This window comes from Osmerus eperlanus, chromosome 10 (assembly GCF_963692335.1).
Source record: "Osmerus eperlanus chromosome 10, fOsmEpe2.1, whole genome shotgun sequence".
Lineage (NCBI taxonomy): Eukaryota > Metazoa > Chordata > Actinopteri > Osmeriformes > Osmeridae > Osmerus > Osmerus eperlanus.
In genome coordinates, this window is record NC_085027.1 from 16,586,510 (window position 1) to 16,599,075 (window position 12,566).

General features: G+C 44.0%; 1 protein-coding gene across 4 annotated transcripts in view; it reads right to left on the minus strand.

Moving 5' to 3' along the window:
- Positions 1-2,634: 2,634 nt before the first annotated feature.
- Positions 2,635-12,566, minus strand: part of tcf12 (transcription factor 12) — a 77,653-nt gene continuing 67,721 nt past the window's right edge. For all 4 annotated transcript variants that reach the window (XM_062470923.1, XM_062470921.1, XM_062470922.1 and 1 more), the window contains 7 exons: positions 11,447-11,520; positions 9,839-10,030; positions 6,364-6,475; positions 5,811-5,976; positions 5,466-5,698; positions 4,920-5,073; positions 2,635-4,720 (listed from right to left, as the gene is read on the minus strand). In XM_062470923.1, coding sequence (XP_062326907.1) covers positions 4,931-5,073; positions 5,466-5,698; positions 5,811-5,976; positions 6,364-6,475; positions 9,839-10,030; positions 11,447-11,520 — 920 coding nt within the window. In that variant the 3' untranslated portion in view covers positions 2,635-4,720; positions 4,920-4,930. The remainder of the gene's footprint in view (positions 4,721-4,919; positions 5,074-5,465; positions 5,699-5,810; positions 5,977-6,363; positions 6,476-9,838; positions 10,031-11,446; positions 11,521-12,566) is intronic.

Sequence of the window (12,566 nt, forward strand, 5' to 3'; positions counted from 1 at the left end):
TCTTCCTTAGCTCTAATCCCCTTCATCTATTGCAGTTTTTCAAAATCGTTGTCTCTCTCCGGCTGATATGAACCTTAAAAGAAAATATGTCCTTGTTCCGATACACACTGCCAAAGTCTATGGCATTGAGTATTCTCACACAAGGACATGAAGGAATTTCAAAATCAAAGTTCTTTCATGCTCCTCGTCGGAGAGGACAGGAAAGGGCATCAGCCTACATTCTATTTGAGGCCCCAGCTGCCCCTCTCTCTTTGTTGTGGCCCGCTGTGTTTTCATTTCTGTGTCCGTGGGAGTGGGAGCACTGTACAGCACCACAGCCTTTAATCTGAGCTCTCTGGTGCTGTGTCGTGTTACAGCCCAACACAATGGGGGCTCTGTTCTCCACTGAGGCGCCGCAGCTGGGACCTTCAGGCATGCTCAGTAGAGTGCGCTGTCTGACCCTGGGTGAGAGGAACTGCAGGCATTTTGGAGTGCCAATGGAACACACAATGGATGTGGAGTGAGGTCACGGTCAAGTTGACTCATGTGATTGTAAAGTGTGTGTGTTTCTGTCTGTGTGTGGCTTTTTTTCTGTGCTTTTATGACATGTTTCCACCTTTTTCATGATATCATTGACAATTATCCTCAATGGTTTGCGAATCACAATTGCTGTGAGATGTGTTAAGGGATAAGACATTGTGCTTGTCACATACATACAAGCTTGGAAACAGCTTGTATGTTTCCAATGAGAGTTTCACCTGTGGGTTATGTGGGATAAGGAAGTAAATTGACAAAAAGCACCCCAAAAAATATCGTCTATACATCCATTGTATGCTGAACAATGTAAAGTATGGACATACAGACAGAGACAGACAGACAGACAGACACACATGCATACACACATGCACACACAGGCACACACCCACATAGTCAGATCTTCAGTATGGCAGTAGGCCCTTTGGTTAGGCTCCAGAGATGTGAGCCAAGATCTGTCTTTCAGCAAGCCCACCATGCCTCACTCACAGGCAGCCAGACCCACAGGAAGTAGCTTTCAAACATGGTGGTCCCACTCTTGTAGAAAACATGCTGACCGCAAATAAACACTCCCGGGCATGATAAAAGCAGATAGAATAAACACATACACACCGACTCACACAAACACACACACACAGACACACACACACAGTATTATTTGTATTTTACACTCTTCACCCCGTCCCAAATACTATACTTTTGATAGTACATATTTGAAAGACGACAGTCAAGATTTACTTAGAATTAATAGCTGGTCACAGAGTTTTGGCAGTCAGCGATTTCTCTTTAGACTGCCACCTCCACCAGAGCACTGAACTTGGATGGAAACCTGTAAGGAAACAAGGACTATTCTTCCACTCACACTTTCAGCGGGATAATTTGCTGCAGATGTTCTGGGACAAGTTCTTGGATTTAGAGTCTGTCTTTTAATTGGACAAGGAGGACTGATTTATATTAGAATTTAATATGTGCAGGTGACTTCTCCATGATTTGACATCCAGCAAAAGCCATTTCCTGATCTGTAAATATATTAGTCTTCCAACATGTCATCTTTATAATAGCTTTGCATAAATGCTTTGGGCATGTTCATAGTTTCATGTTGGAAAATAAAAATATTTCGAATTTAAACCTGAACCCCTTTCCTGCCTCTCATGTTAACTCTGTATGGTTGAAAAACATAGATTAACATTTCATCGTCACTAATTATTCAAGAACAAAAGAAGCATTTGAGACGACAGCAGATGTGCACTGCTATTACACTTTATTAAAAATAGAAACATATATTCCATAGTACTTTTCATACAGTCTACAATGGTCCACTGATAGTGTTTTAAAAATGATTTACAGACTATAAAACACTCTTGTGCTCAGTTCCTCATTTGGCCTAGATCCACTGTAGAAAAGTCTTCTGAGGACAGAATCTGGCAAGGAAGGACAGTTTTTCTTTCAGGAGCTTCTGTGAAAATTATACTTGAACGTAACCTAATGCACTTTACCAGCACATGCATTTTCATGGTACAATCACAAAACTGCATGAAGAGAAAGAACAGAAAAAGATGGAAACAGAAAGACTGGTGTCACCCAGAGAGGGAAATAAATCCACATACAATTTTCTTAAAAAAGATGGCACATTTATTGCTACATAAATGTTATATACATATTGTGATTTCTGTTACAGGGACAGAAAATTCAACTTCTCACTGCTGGTTTTTGATGTGCATCAACAATACCTTGAAATATTTGACACAAGAACAAATCTTTTATCAACCAACAATGAAAACTGAAGATGGACACAGATGGAGAGCACACCTTCAGGAATCGGGAGCTCGTACAATACCTCATACTAGACTGCGAGCTACAACCCTACTATGTTCTCAGGATGCTATTTGTAAATTTCAGATAATAATAGACAGGTTATGGTAAATAACCGTACATATTTACTGTCTAATATAGTAAAATAAAGTAAGAAACTTTTTACTCAAAACTTTCGATTTCAAAAATCTAAAAAGAGTAATATTTTCAATTCAAGAAATGTTCTTACAATATTATTGTATAAAAGACTAATAACTACATTGAAAAATAAGCCAAATGTTTTTTTTGTCTTTTCTTTTTTTCTTCATATATTATACGAGGGAAAGCATCTGGGAATACAGCAAAGTCTAACAAAGCCAACAGAGGAGCAAAGAAACAGACAACAGAAAAAAAATAGGGAAAATGAGAGCAGGCAGTGACATACATTATAACCTCAATCAAAGTCTGCCAGCAACATGAATACAAACTCATGAATACTGAAATGAAGAACAAGGCCACATACAGTCAGAAAGAAACATGACAATAAGGGATCCCAAGTTTATCACAAATGAGTGTTGTTGTAATATGAAACTCTTGGGATGGTATTCAGTGGCATCCTTTGTTCTATTATTTTTATTTTTTTACAGAATACTGGATGTGTCAGTCTTGTTTTAAGGGAAGGTGATAATGGAAGACAATATATAAATAAATAAATGGAATATAAAGCAAGATTTAAGACCAAAAGAGACTTAAAAAAAGGAGAAAAAAACATGCACACAAACAAATTAAATCGGCGACCAATGTTCTTTATCCGCAAACGTAAAAAGAAACAAGGAAATCGTGATCAAAACTGCTTTCGTTTAATGTGGCACCAGCCTGCAGGACCAATTCAACAACATGTGAATTCATGAAGCATCTAGTCTAGCCATTACCCTTCCATCCACACACTGAGGCTCACTGTATTTAAGTACTTTACTGCTTTGATCAAAACAGAGCCATTCTAAATCACTTAAAAAGTTTCTCTCTGCTACTTCACATTGGACATCATATGCTTTACGACAAAAGCCTAGAAACATGAGTTGTATACAGTTACAAATAAACATATAAATTGTGATTATTTTGAATAATGCTTTTTTGTTACTTTTATTTCTTTATTAACAGAAAGAAAAGAAAGTGATACGTTCTTTCAGGCCAGGTGATATTGTGGTCATCGTTTTGTTTCTACTTCTTCACTAAAATATATCTGATGAGACAGCACTAACTATCACAAACAGAAGAAACTTCAGGACAGAAGTCCTAAGAATGACTAACTAATAGCATAACCAAAGCCCATATGCTATCATAGAAAATAAACTGTAACATCAGAAATATGCTTACATTTAACACTATATGGCAAAGGAATCGATGGGCAGTGAAGTCCCTCTTTTCCTTTAGTTAAGACACTAAGAAGTATGCAGGGAATGCTACGGCCTGTGAATGGTTTGCTCTCTGTATCGGACTTGCTCGCTAGGGAGAATAAACACGATAAGCCTGTAGCTGACTGTTCAGGAAAACTAAAGTTTGCCACAGCTCTGTCTCCTTCAACACAGAGACTAATGGTGTCCAAGCTAGTGTACTACGGCCTGTAGTCCCACTGGTAAGATCACACCACTCATGGTCAGCACTCTTCAAATTCAGTAACATAGAAGACTGAACACACTCATGAGTAGGTAGTTTTGGTTAGCCATGCTGTTCATTGCGGAATGAATAGAAATAAATATACGTGAGTAACATATCTTTTTTAGACTTTTGGTCTTTGAACGCTCAGAAGCGACAATTCTTTTGCAGTTGGGCATAAACATATATTAATTTGCATCTTTCTCAGTGCCTGAGTATCGTTCCCTTAGATCAGGCTCACACTAGACTGGCCATGCTGGAGGGCTGGGCTGTATGAGTGACACTGGCAAACTGTAGATCAACCGAACAGCCACAGGCTTCTCAAAGCAATTTTCATAGCTTTCCCTTTAGAAACATAAACTTTATAGCTCAGTAACATAATAAATAGAAAAAAATGAATACAAAACACAAAAACAAAAACAATTGCTGTTACAATGCATTCGTCAATTCAGTTTAGGCACAAGGCAACTTCCACATGGGGGGTGGAGGAGATCGCGACAGTCTCTGATTGTTCAGATGCGACAACGCTGCTTGCAGACAGTGATATGTGCTGAAGTTTTTCTAGTGGGCAGAATTTTGCTGAGGGCCGCCATCACAGGGACCTGGACACAGGGTTGTCTTCAATCTCAGGATTGTGTTAGTCTGGAGTTTAGCTTCAAGTGGTCTGTCTCCTCCAATTTGTGTCACAAACTGTGAGTCCTGTCTGCCATTGGGAAGCAAGGTCCTCAAATCTTACAGAATTGATCTGGATCACTTTGATCTGCAAGGCAACAAACAGGAATAACATCAGAGATGGAGCTACAGCAACAAAAACACAAAGCTATCCAGCAATCCATATGTCAAGCAACTATCCCATCCAAGTGTTTCAAGCTGAAAGTGGCTTGTTCACAGCAATGACTGAAGCGGTGTATCTCCACAGTGTGATAGTGTGTGGGGCGGTGTCCAGAAGATGGCTGTACCTGAATGCTCCTCACAGGTGTCCCATGGGGTTGGATGTGTCTGTGAGGCTGGGGTGGACCGCTGGATGGGCTTGCTGGGGGTCTCCAGAGACCCCAGACACCTTTTCTTCTTCCCTCCTCTTAAGGCAGGCCGCTTTTGGGTTCAGGTTTCGCTCTGCGAGGGTGAAAAGCAAAAAAAAAAAGAGATGGACTGAGACACAAACGAGAAAACACAACGCAGCACTATTCTCTCTGACTCTCTCCATCGTGGCAGGCATCCGGACATTTCCCTCTCCTTCTCTCTCTCTGCGCCGCGTTCGCCCCCTCTGCTCACAACAGCGTCTGAACTGGCCCTGTCTTGTGAGAGAGAGAGAGAGAGACAGAGAGAGAGAGGGAGAGAGAGAGAGAGAGAGAGAGAGAGAGGGAGAGAGAGATAGAGAGAGAGAGAGAGAGAGAGAGAGAGAGAGAGAGCGAGAGAGAGAGAGAGAGAGAGAGAGAGAGAGAGAGAGAGAGAGAGAGAGAGAGAGAGAGAGGGAGAGAGAGGCGTGAGAGAGGGGAGACCCTAACCTCGGACTTGCTGCTCCAGGCTGAGGATGACGGCCACGGCCTGGTGGAGGATCAGCAGCTTGGTCTGGGGCTTCTCGCTCTTCAGGTGGAGCTGGCACATGCGTCCCAGCTCCTTGAAGGCCTCGTTGATGTCGCGCACCCTCAGACGCTCGCGGGCGTTGTTGGCCATCCTCCTCTCGCGCTCCCGCTCGGCCTTCTGCTCTGGGTTCAGGTCCTCGTCCTCATTGATGCTGCTGCAGGCGGGAGAGAGAGAGAGACCCAGAGAGGTGAGACCCTGAGAGGGATACAGGTCTCGTTCCTGCTGTGGTGGTATCAATGAGGTGTGTGTGTGTGTGTGCGTGGTACCTCGTCCGGGTGCCTCCTCGGGGAGTCTTGACGTCTCTTCTGTCGCTCTCGTCGTCTGACTTGAGGTCGTCGGAGGAGTGGTTGTCGTGCATGTCCTCCTTGTCCTGACTCTCCATCTTCAGCTCTAGGGCAGCGGCCACCTGGCCCGCCAGACCTGCAGCCAGACCTGCCACAAACACACCAGCATGGCATCTCACACTGCTTAACACATACACGCTAGCGTCCCTTCCAGAAACGTATGGCACACAAACGTCCTGTATGTTTCATCACCAGAAGACAGTATGCCAGTAGAGGGGCAAAAATCTACTTTGGGGGGCACAATTACACAGAAAAATCCTCAAGAGAAGATGTGCTGCAAAACTTATGTTTAACTTAAAACACTTATTATATAATCAGCACAAGTGCCTTCACTGCACATTATTGATACTGAAATGATTTAATTACGTTATATATATTTCCGCCCATGCACCAGCATGATTATGACATGAGGTCAGTCAGTTTGAGAAGAGCATACAGTCATGGGCTGGTTGGAGGGAAGTGGAGAGTGTCTCACCTCTGAAGGTTTCTACTTGGTGGTTGAGCTCAGCGCTGGAAGTGGACCCTCCCCCAACCAGGCCTCCATGGCTGCTGTTCAGACCGCCAGCCTCGTCACGGTGGGCCCCACCCTGTCAACACAACACCCAGGAGGAGGAGGAAGAGGACGAGGACGAGGAAGAGGTGAAGGTCAGTCAGAGAGGAGCCAAGAAACATCTCAATCTGTGCTAGGCTGAGTGTGATAGTCTCTGAGGTGTACGAGGACATTCAAACACAGATCTGTCCCTGAGATAAATCTCTCAGACTTCTAAAGCAGTAATAGTTTGAGGGAAAAAAAAATTCTCGTCAACTATAGACTGACCTTCCCTCTAAAATGGAACGCAGTTCAAAAACAGAAAAGGTAACCTTGTAGCTTTTGGCTCTGAGCTCCGAAAGACAGATTTGCTAAGACGAGTCAAGGATAAGGCACATGGACATACATCACTATGCAGGTACTGTAAAATACTGCAATATTTGCTTTTGGCATATATCTTACACATTCACTATACTAAAGTGTTAGACTGCACACCTATACTACAGTAACAATCGTTTTAGTACAGTACAGCTGGGTCAATGAGAAGGGTTTGGTACCTATATGACCGGAATGTACCGGACCGAATCAGAACGCAGATTTCGGTGCCTAATCTTTTGCGGCACTTAAATGCCTAAGCTGTCGATTGAAATATTTGCCCTCTGGTGCTCCAAAACAGGTGTAAGAAGCATCATAACCGCACATCATCGCTAGTTAAATTATAGCCTACTGCATTAATGTGATTATTTCCCAAAATTCACATGAATGCAAGTCGGAACAACAACACGGAAAGTTGAAGAACATGGCAGACAACAGTGATTGGTTGATGGTAAGAAACTTTTGATTAATAGGGCAAAATCACATTTTGTCTATACATGCTAACATGTCATTTGTAATATGGTATTAGGTTATTACAGATGCCAAGAATAATCTCATAATATCGACTGCTTTGCTGTTATTAGTATTGTAACTGTTATTTAGTGTTCAATTATTGCAGCTGGGTTAGGTGGCTTAGGTTCTATTGTGAATTTGTTGGGTTTTGTATTTACTTATATTTATATATTTAAATATACTTTAAACTTTATAAATATTGTTCAATTTAAAGAAAAAATAATCTATGAAAAAGCCTTTCTTTAATGTCATCCAACGTCTTTTTGTGGCTATTTCTTTTTTTAAGTAGCGGTTCAGGCACTGTTTAGTCACCAGTACCATTTTAAAAGTATCGTTTTGGTAACGTTATTGTGAAAAAAATGATATCCAACCCTATCAATGAGTCAAAGGTTAAACAACAGAGACTTGTTTATAAGCATTCCTGATGATTGATTTCTACTGATGTTGGGAACTGCTTTAGTTTGCTTAACTTTAATCAATAGCATCATAAGACTAACTAAATATGAACATATATCCATCTGCCTCTGTTCTCAGATACAATTTGCTTTGTCACAGTTAACTGCGGTTTGACGTGCATTTCTCTTCTACTATGAGGATGTGTCTCTTTCTGTTCTAATTCAAGACACAAACAATACAAGCTATTCGAAGCCTGACCATTTCCCTGTTTTGGCTTCCACATTCGTAGTGAGCCAGGCTTCTCCCGCCATGCCAGACCACATTGCCCCTCCTCTCCTCACCACATGTTCCCCAGCTATCTGGTTTCTTTTCTGGGAAAGGGGGGGGTGGTTGGCCATGGTGGTGGTGGACGGGGTGACATCTTCCACTTTTCTTGCGGAATGTGATCCCTAGTCACTCTTAGCCTCTGTTAACCCCACTGCCCCCCCACCCCTCACCCCACCCCTCCCTCCCTCCATCCCAACCCCCCACCCCCTCACCAGAACGCTAATCTCCGCTGCTCTATCAACAGGTGTCCAAATAGCTCTTTGTCTAAAGGGGGAGGAGTGGAGCTGGGGTTCTGCCCAGGGAAGAACGCTGCCATTTTCCTGTCTGGGCCTGATTACCATACAGCTGAGGGTGAGTTGCTGTGGCCTCAGAAGCACGCTTCCAACCATTCACATCTCCTGAGCTGCTCAGCGAGAGGTGGTGAGAGGAGGGGAGGGCAGGGGGCTGCCTGAGCTAAAGCCTGTGGCTGGGCCCTGTGGAGGCGGCAGGGCCTTGTCAGAGCAGATCTGTTAGGGTCTGAGCTCAACTCTCTCTCACAGAGGAAGCTGTGTGTCGGTGCAGACACAGCAAGTTCCCTCACTGTCCGCCTCTTCCAGTCACAGCCCACCACAACCACCACCATAGAACCTACCCCCCGTAGCCCGCTCACCACCCTCCACTTAGGAATGACGGAACCACTGACGTGCTACTAAAAAGCTATTTTGTTGCACACCAGAAAATACAACTTGGAGAGTTCCAAGTAGCGCAACGCCAGTATCAAAAAGCTCTGTGGAAAAAAAATGGAGCACCATGCTTCATTTTCTTCTTTCTACAGAGATCTTACCGTGCACGTGGCAACAGCAACAAGACATCTAAAAGACACATTTAAAACACACTGAAACAACAAATTATTGTTGGCCAAGGGGACATTGGTCAAGTGTCATTGGTTTCCGCAGAAGCAGCTAAGACCACAAGTCAAACTACGATCCAAATTATGTTTGATGAATTTCAGCACAAATCACAAACACAATCCATTATAGCTTCTAGAAGCTACAGCCAGCGGGTAGTATTTACTGAGTTTGTTTCTAGCTCAGCAAGAGCGTGCTGACCATGTTTCTGTCCCTGTCCTCCTTTGTCCCATCCCCTCTCTGAGTGTAGAGAATAAATTTAATCTGAGAGAATCTTAATCCCACCATGCCAGGATTCATTCAGAAATTTCACCCCAAAAATATGTCTCAAATGATTTTCCCATCACCTAGGGATTAATGTAGAACTGGCTTCCACTGTTGCAACTTCCACTACAGATGTGCTTAAATCCTGTTCCTTTTCAAAATGAAATAGCTGAGATGGAGGATGAGGGAATACAGCAGGGTTTGCTCTAAGACTTGCATTCCCCAGTTTCCCAGGAGTCCCTGTCTGTAGCACTCACAGGACTGTTCTACACCAACACTTTCCAGACCAAAGCACTCCCTTTTGCCTGGTTTTCTTTTTACGTGGTGCCTTTCTCATTGAGAGAGTCTTGAGCCAACCATTACACACATGGAAAGTATGTGAGTATAAATTAAACTGCTCTCTGTGGAAAACGGCTCAATTTTTGCACATGGCAACAGCCCATTTTGAACAGGTGGTATCTGAGCTGGTTTATTGGTGTTTTTGGAGAAGCACAGCGCAAAACCACGCACCTCTTCATTAAGAAAATAAATGAGAGATGTATGCGCAATCACTCATGTGTTGAAACACAAAATGCTCCCCAATGGTCACTGCGTTCAGTCTCCTAAACACTGGAAAAACTCCACATCGTTTCCCTTCGTTCACGTTAGATAACTCCTACCATCGCTGCCGTCCGACTGCCACCCAACCCAGAAGCAGGGAAGCTGGCTCCGATGGCTGCTATTGGTCCATTGTGTGCTTGTCCCAGCAGGCTGTGTATGTCGCTGGGCAGACTGGCGGTGGAGCCCACGGCATGGTTCCTCAGGACGAGGATGGCATCGTCCAGTCTGTCCAGGCGATCCTCCATCCGAGACTGGGAGCACCAAGAGGGATGAAGAGAGGGGCGCGGGGGAGGAGGGGAGAAAGAAGGACAGAGCAGCTTAATATAAGCACATTACGAGCAAAAATTGAGGACACAGATTTGATGGTGTGGTCTTGGGCGAAGGAAAAAAAGACACCACATGGATAACAGAGGCAGTAAAGAAACAATCATAGACGTTCATAAAAGGCATGGAGTTGAGCCATTTCAACCTGAGGTGGAGAATGAGGGATGTATTCAGAGCAGACAAGTGCTTTCGTTTAAGTCTAACCCCCAGAAAACTGAGCCCCAGTCATTTTGAGTACCATGACTATTAATTTGGTATTAAGCGTCTTATGACTCTCCTAAGCTGATTAGTACAAGCTGAAATGGCAAAATAGAAATGAACAAACAAAAACCCCAAAAATGAACAAAAAATAATAATAATGAAAAAAAATGAAAAAAACACACGCCAAACCCAAATAAAAGTGGCCAAAAAAAAGAAAAAAAAAATCAACTGGAAATACACGTAAACTGAGGTCTGGCTTGTGAGGAAAAAAAACTGGTAAAAACAGAAGGTGTTGAATACAGGATGAGTAAAGAGAAGCCTGGGTCTAAAGGGCAGGAGTACCTCGCAGACATCCTTTAAGAAAGACATAGCATCCTGGAGATGCTCATGAAGCTGCTGGTGAACTCTGTTTTTCTGGCAAAGTCAGACAGGAACAGGAAAGCATATGAGAATAGATCATCATCAGCGACAGACTTAGAGATACCAATGAGGTGGACAGGGTAAGACAGGTAGAAAGGAAAGATAAAGAAAGAGTCAGATAGAAACATTTGTTCCATATTGGTTTGGCAATGACCTCTGACCTATCCTATGAGCCAGTCCACTACTCTCGTGTCCCAGCCCTCCCTCACAACCCCCTTCACACCAACACACTCAGTCACTCAAACTGAAGATCCATGGCAAGAAGCACACAGAACCATTAGGTACTGTAAATATTGACCCCCACCCCAAGCGGTCTGATTGTGTGACGTGAGTGTTGGGGTGGGAGGGGTGTAGAGGTGAAGGCTGTTCCCTGGCTGTGCTGTGGTCCAAAGACAGCACAGGAATCCTTAAACAGTGGTTCAGGGCAACAGCTGCCAAGCCCCTAGCCCCCATAACTTGAACCCCACTCCTCCTATCCCCACCCTGGACCGTAGAGACTGGGACAGATGGCAGTGGACACGCCCCAAGGGACGGGTATTGTTCAGCGTTGCCACCCCCCCACTCTCACAGACTCCTCCACATTTGTCAGCCAGGAATCTCCGTGTAATGCTACCCCTGCCCTCCAGAGAAACCCATCTACTGAGAGAGTGTCCATTAAAAGGTGCTCAGCATGTTGTGGGTGGGACCAGACAGGGGCAGGGAGGAGACAGAGGGGACCTTACCAGTGAGTGCAGAGAGTTTTCGTAGTTTGGAGACGAGGGGTTCTGGCTCCCAGCTCTGGACCACTGGTTGGTACCTGGGAGGAGGCAGACAGGAAAGGAGAGTCATGGTTAATCACCTGACATGACCCTGTCAACACAACATGGCCGGCGACGGAAAACTGCATCCTGCTCCATTCTGCTGAAACATACAAGCCACCAGGCAGTCATAACACGCAATCACATCCTGTCTGCTCTCTGCTGTTGCCCGCTGAGAGGTATTGTCATCTTTGGGGGTTCGCCTACATCATTTCCTGCTGACCGGGCTGCATCCTGTAACATGAGACAGTGGGTGGACGGCTCCAACAGCACACTGGGACTGGCGCTACATCCGCTCATTAATGAGCTAATGGCTAAAAATGCCTGGGGAACAATGTGAGCACTGATAAGGGCCTGCCGGGGATGTCTTCCCCTGACAGGGCTCCTCCATGGACAATGGTCGTCTTTCCAGAAGTCTAGAACTTTCCAGAATACAGCAGAGAAGTGTCCACTGGTGCACTGATCCGCTGACAACCTAAACCTGGTATGATTGGAAGAAAATGAAGTTGACATTCTTAGCAACCAATCACATGCCGGGGCAGGGTAATACTATACATGAGACTAGCAACCTTCTTGAATGCCAGAAGATCCAGTCCAAGGATGACACTGAGGCCTGACCAAAACTTTCCGTTCTAAATTCTGAATATGACAAAGACAAGGCAGCTAGAATCCAAACAAATTCTCAAAAGATCAAATTAATGGGTTTCTTTTTGTAGAAAAAACTTAACTTGGATATAAATCAAGGGTATTATGAACTGTATGTGGAAGTAATTACAATCAGTACATAAAACGTGCTCAGTAAAAAGTGTCTGTCTGATTGGGCCCAAAATTAGTGTGAAATAAAAGGAATTCACATCTGCTCCTCAGATAGAACATTCTGGTCCAGTTCCTTTATCCAGATCCACACAGTCCACTACCACCGAGCAAACACAGTGCAACATGAGGTAATGCATTATGCCAAGCTTGTGGTTTATAAATGAAAATAGTTTGACTGTCCTTAATGGACTCTGACAATAAGGAAATGTCCCAGGTTATTTATATTAGG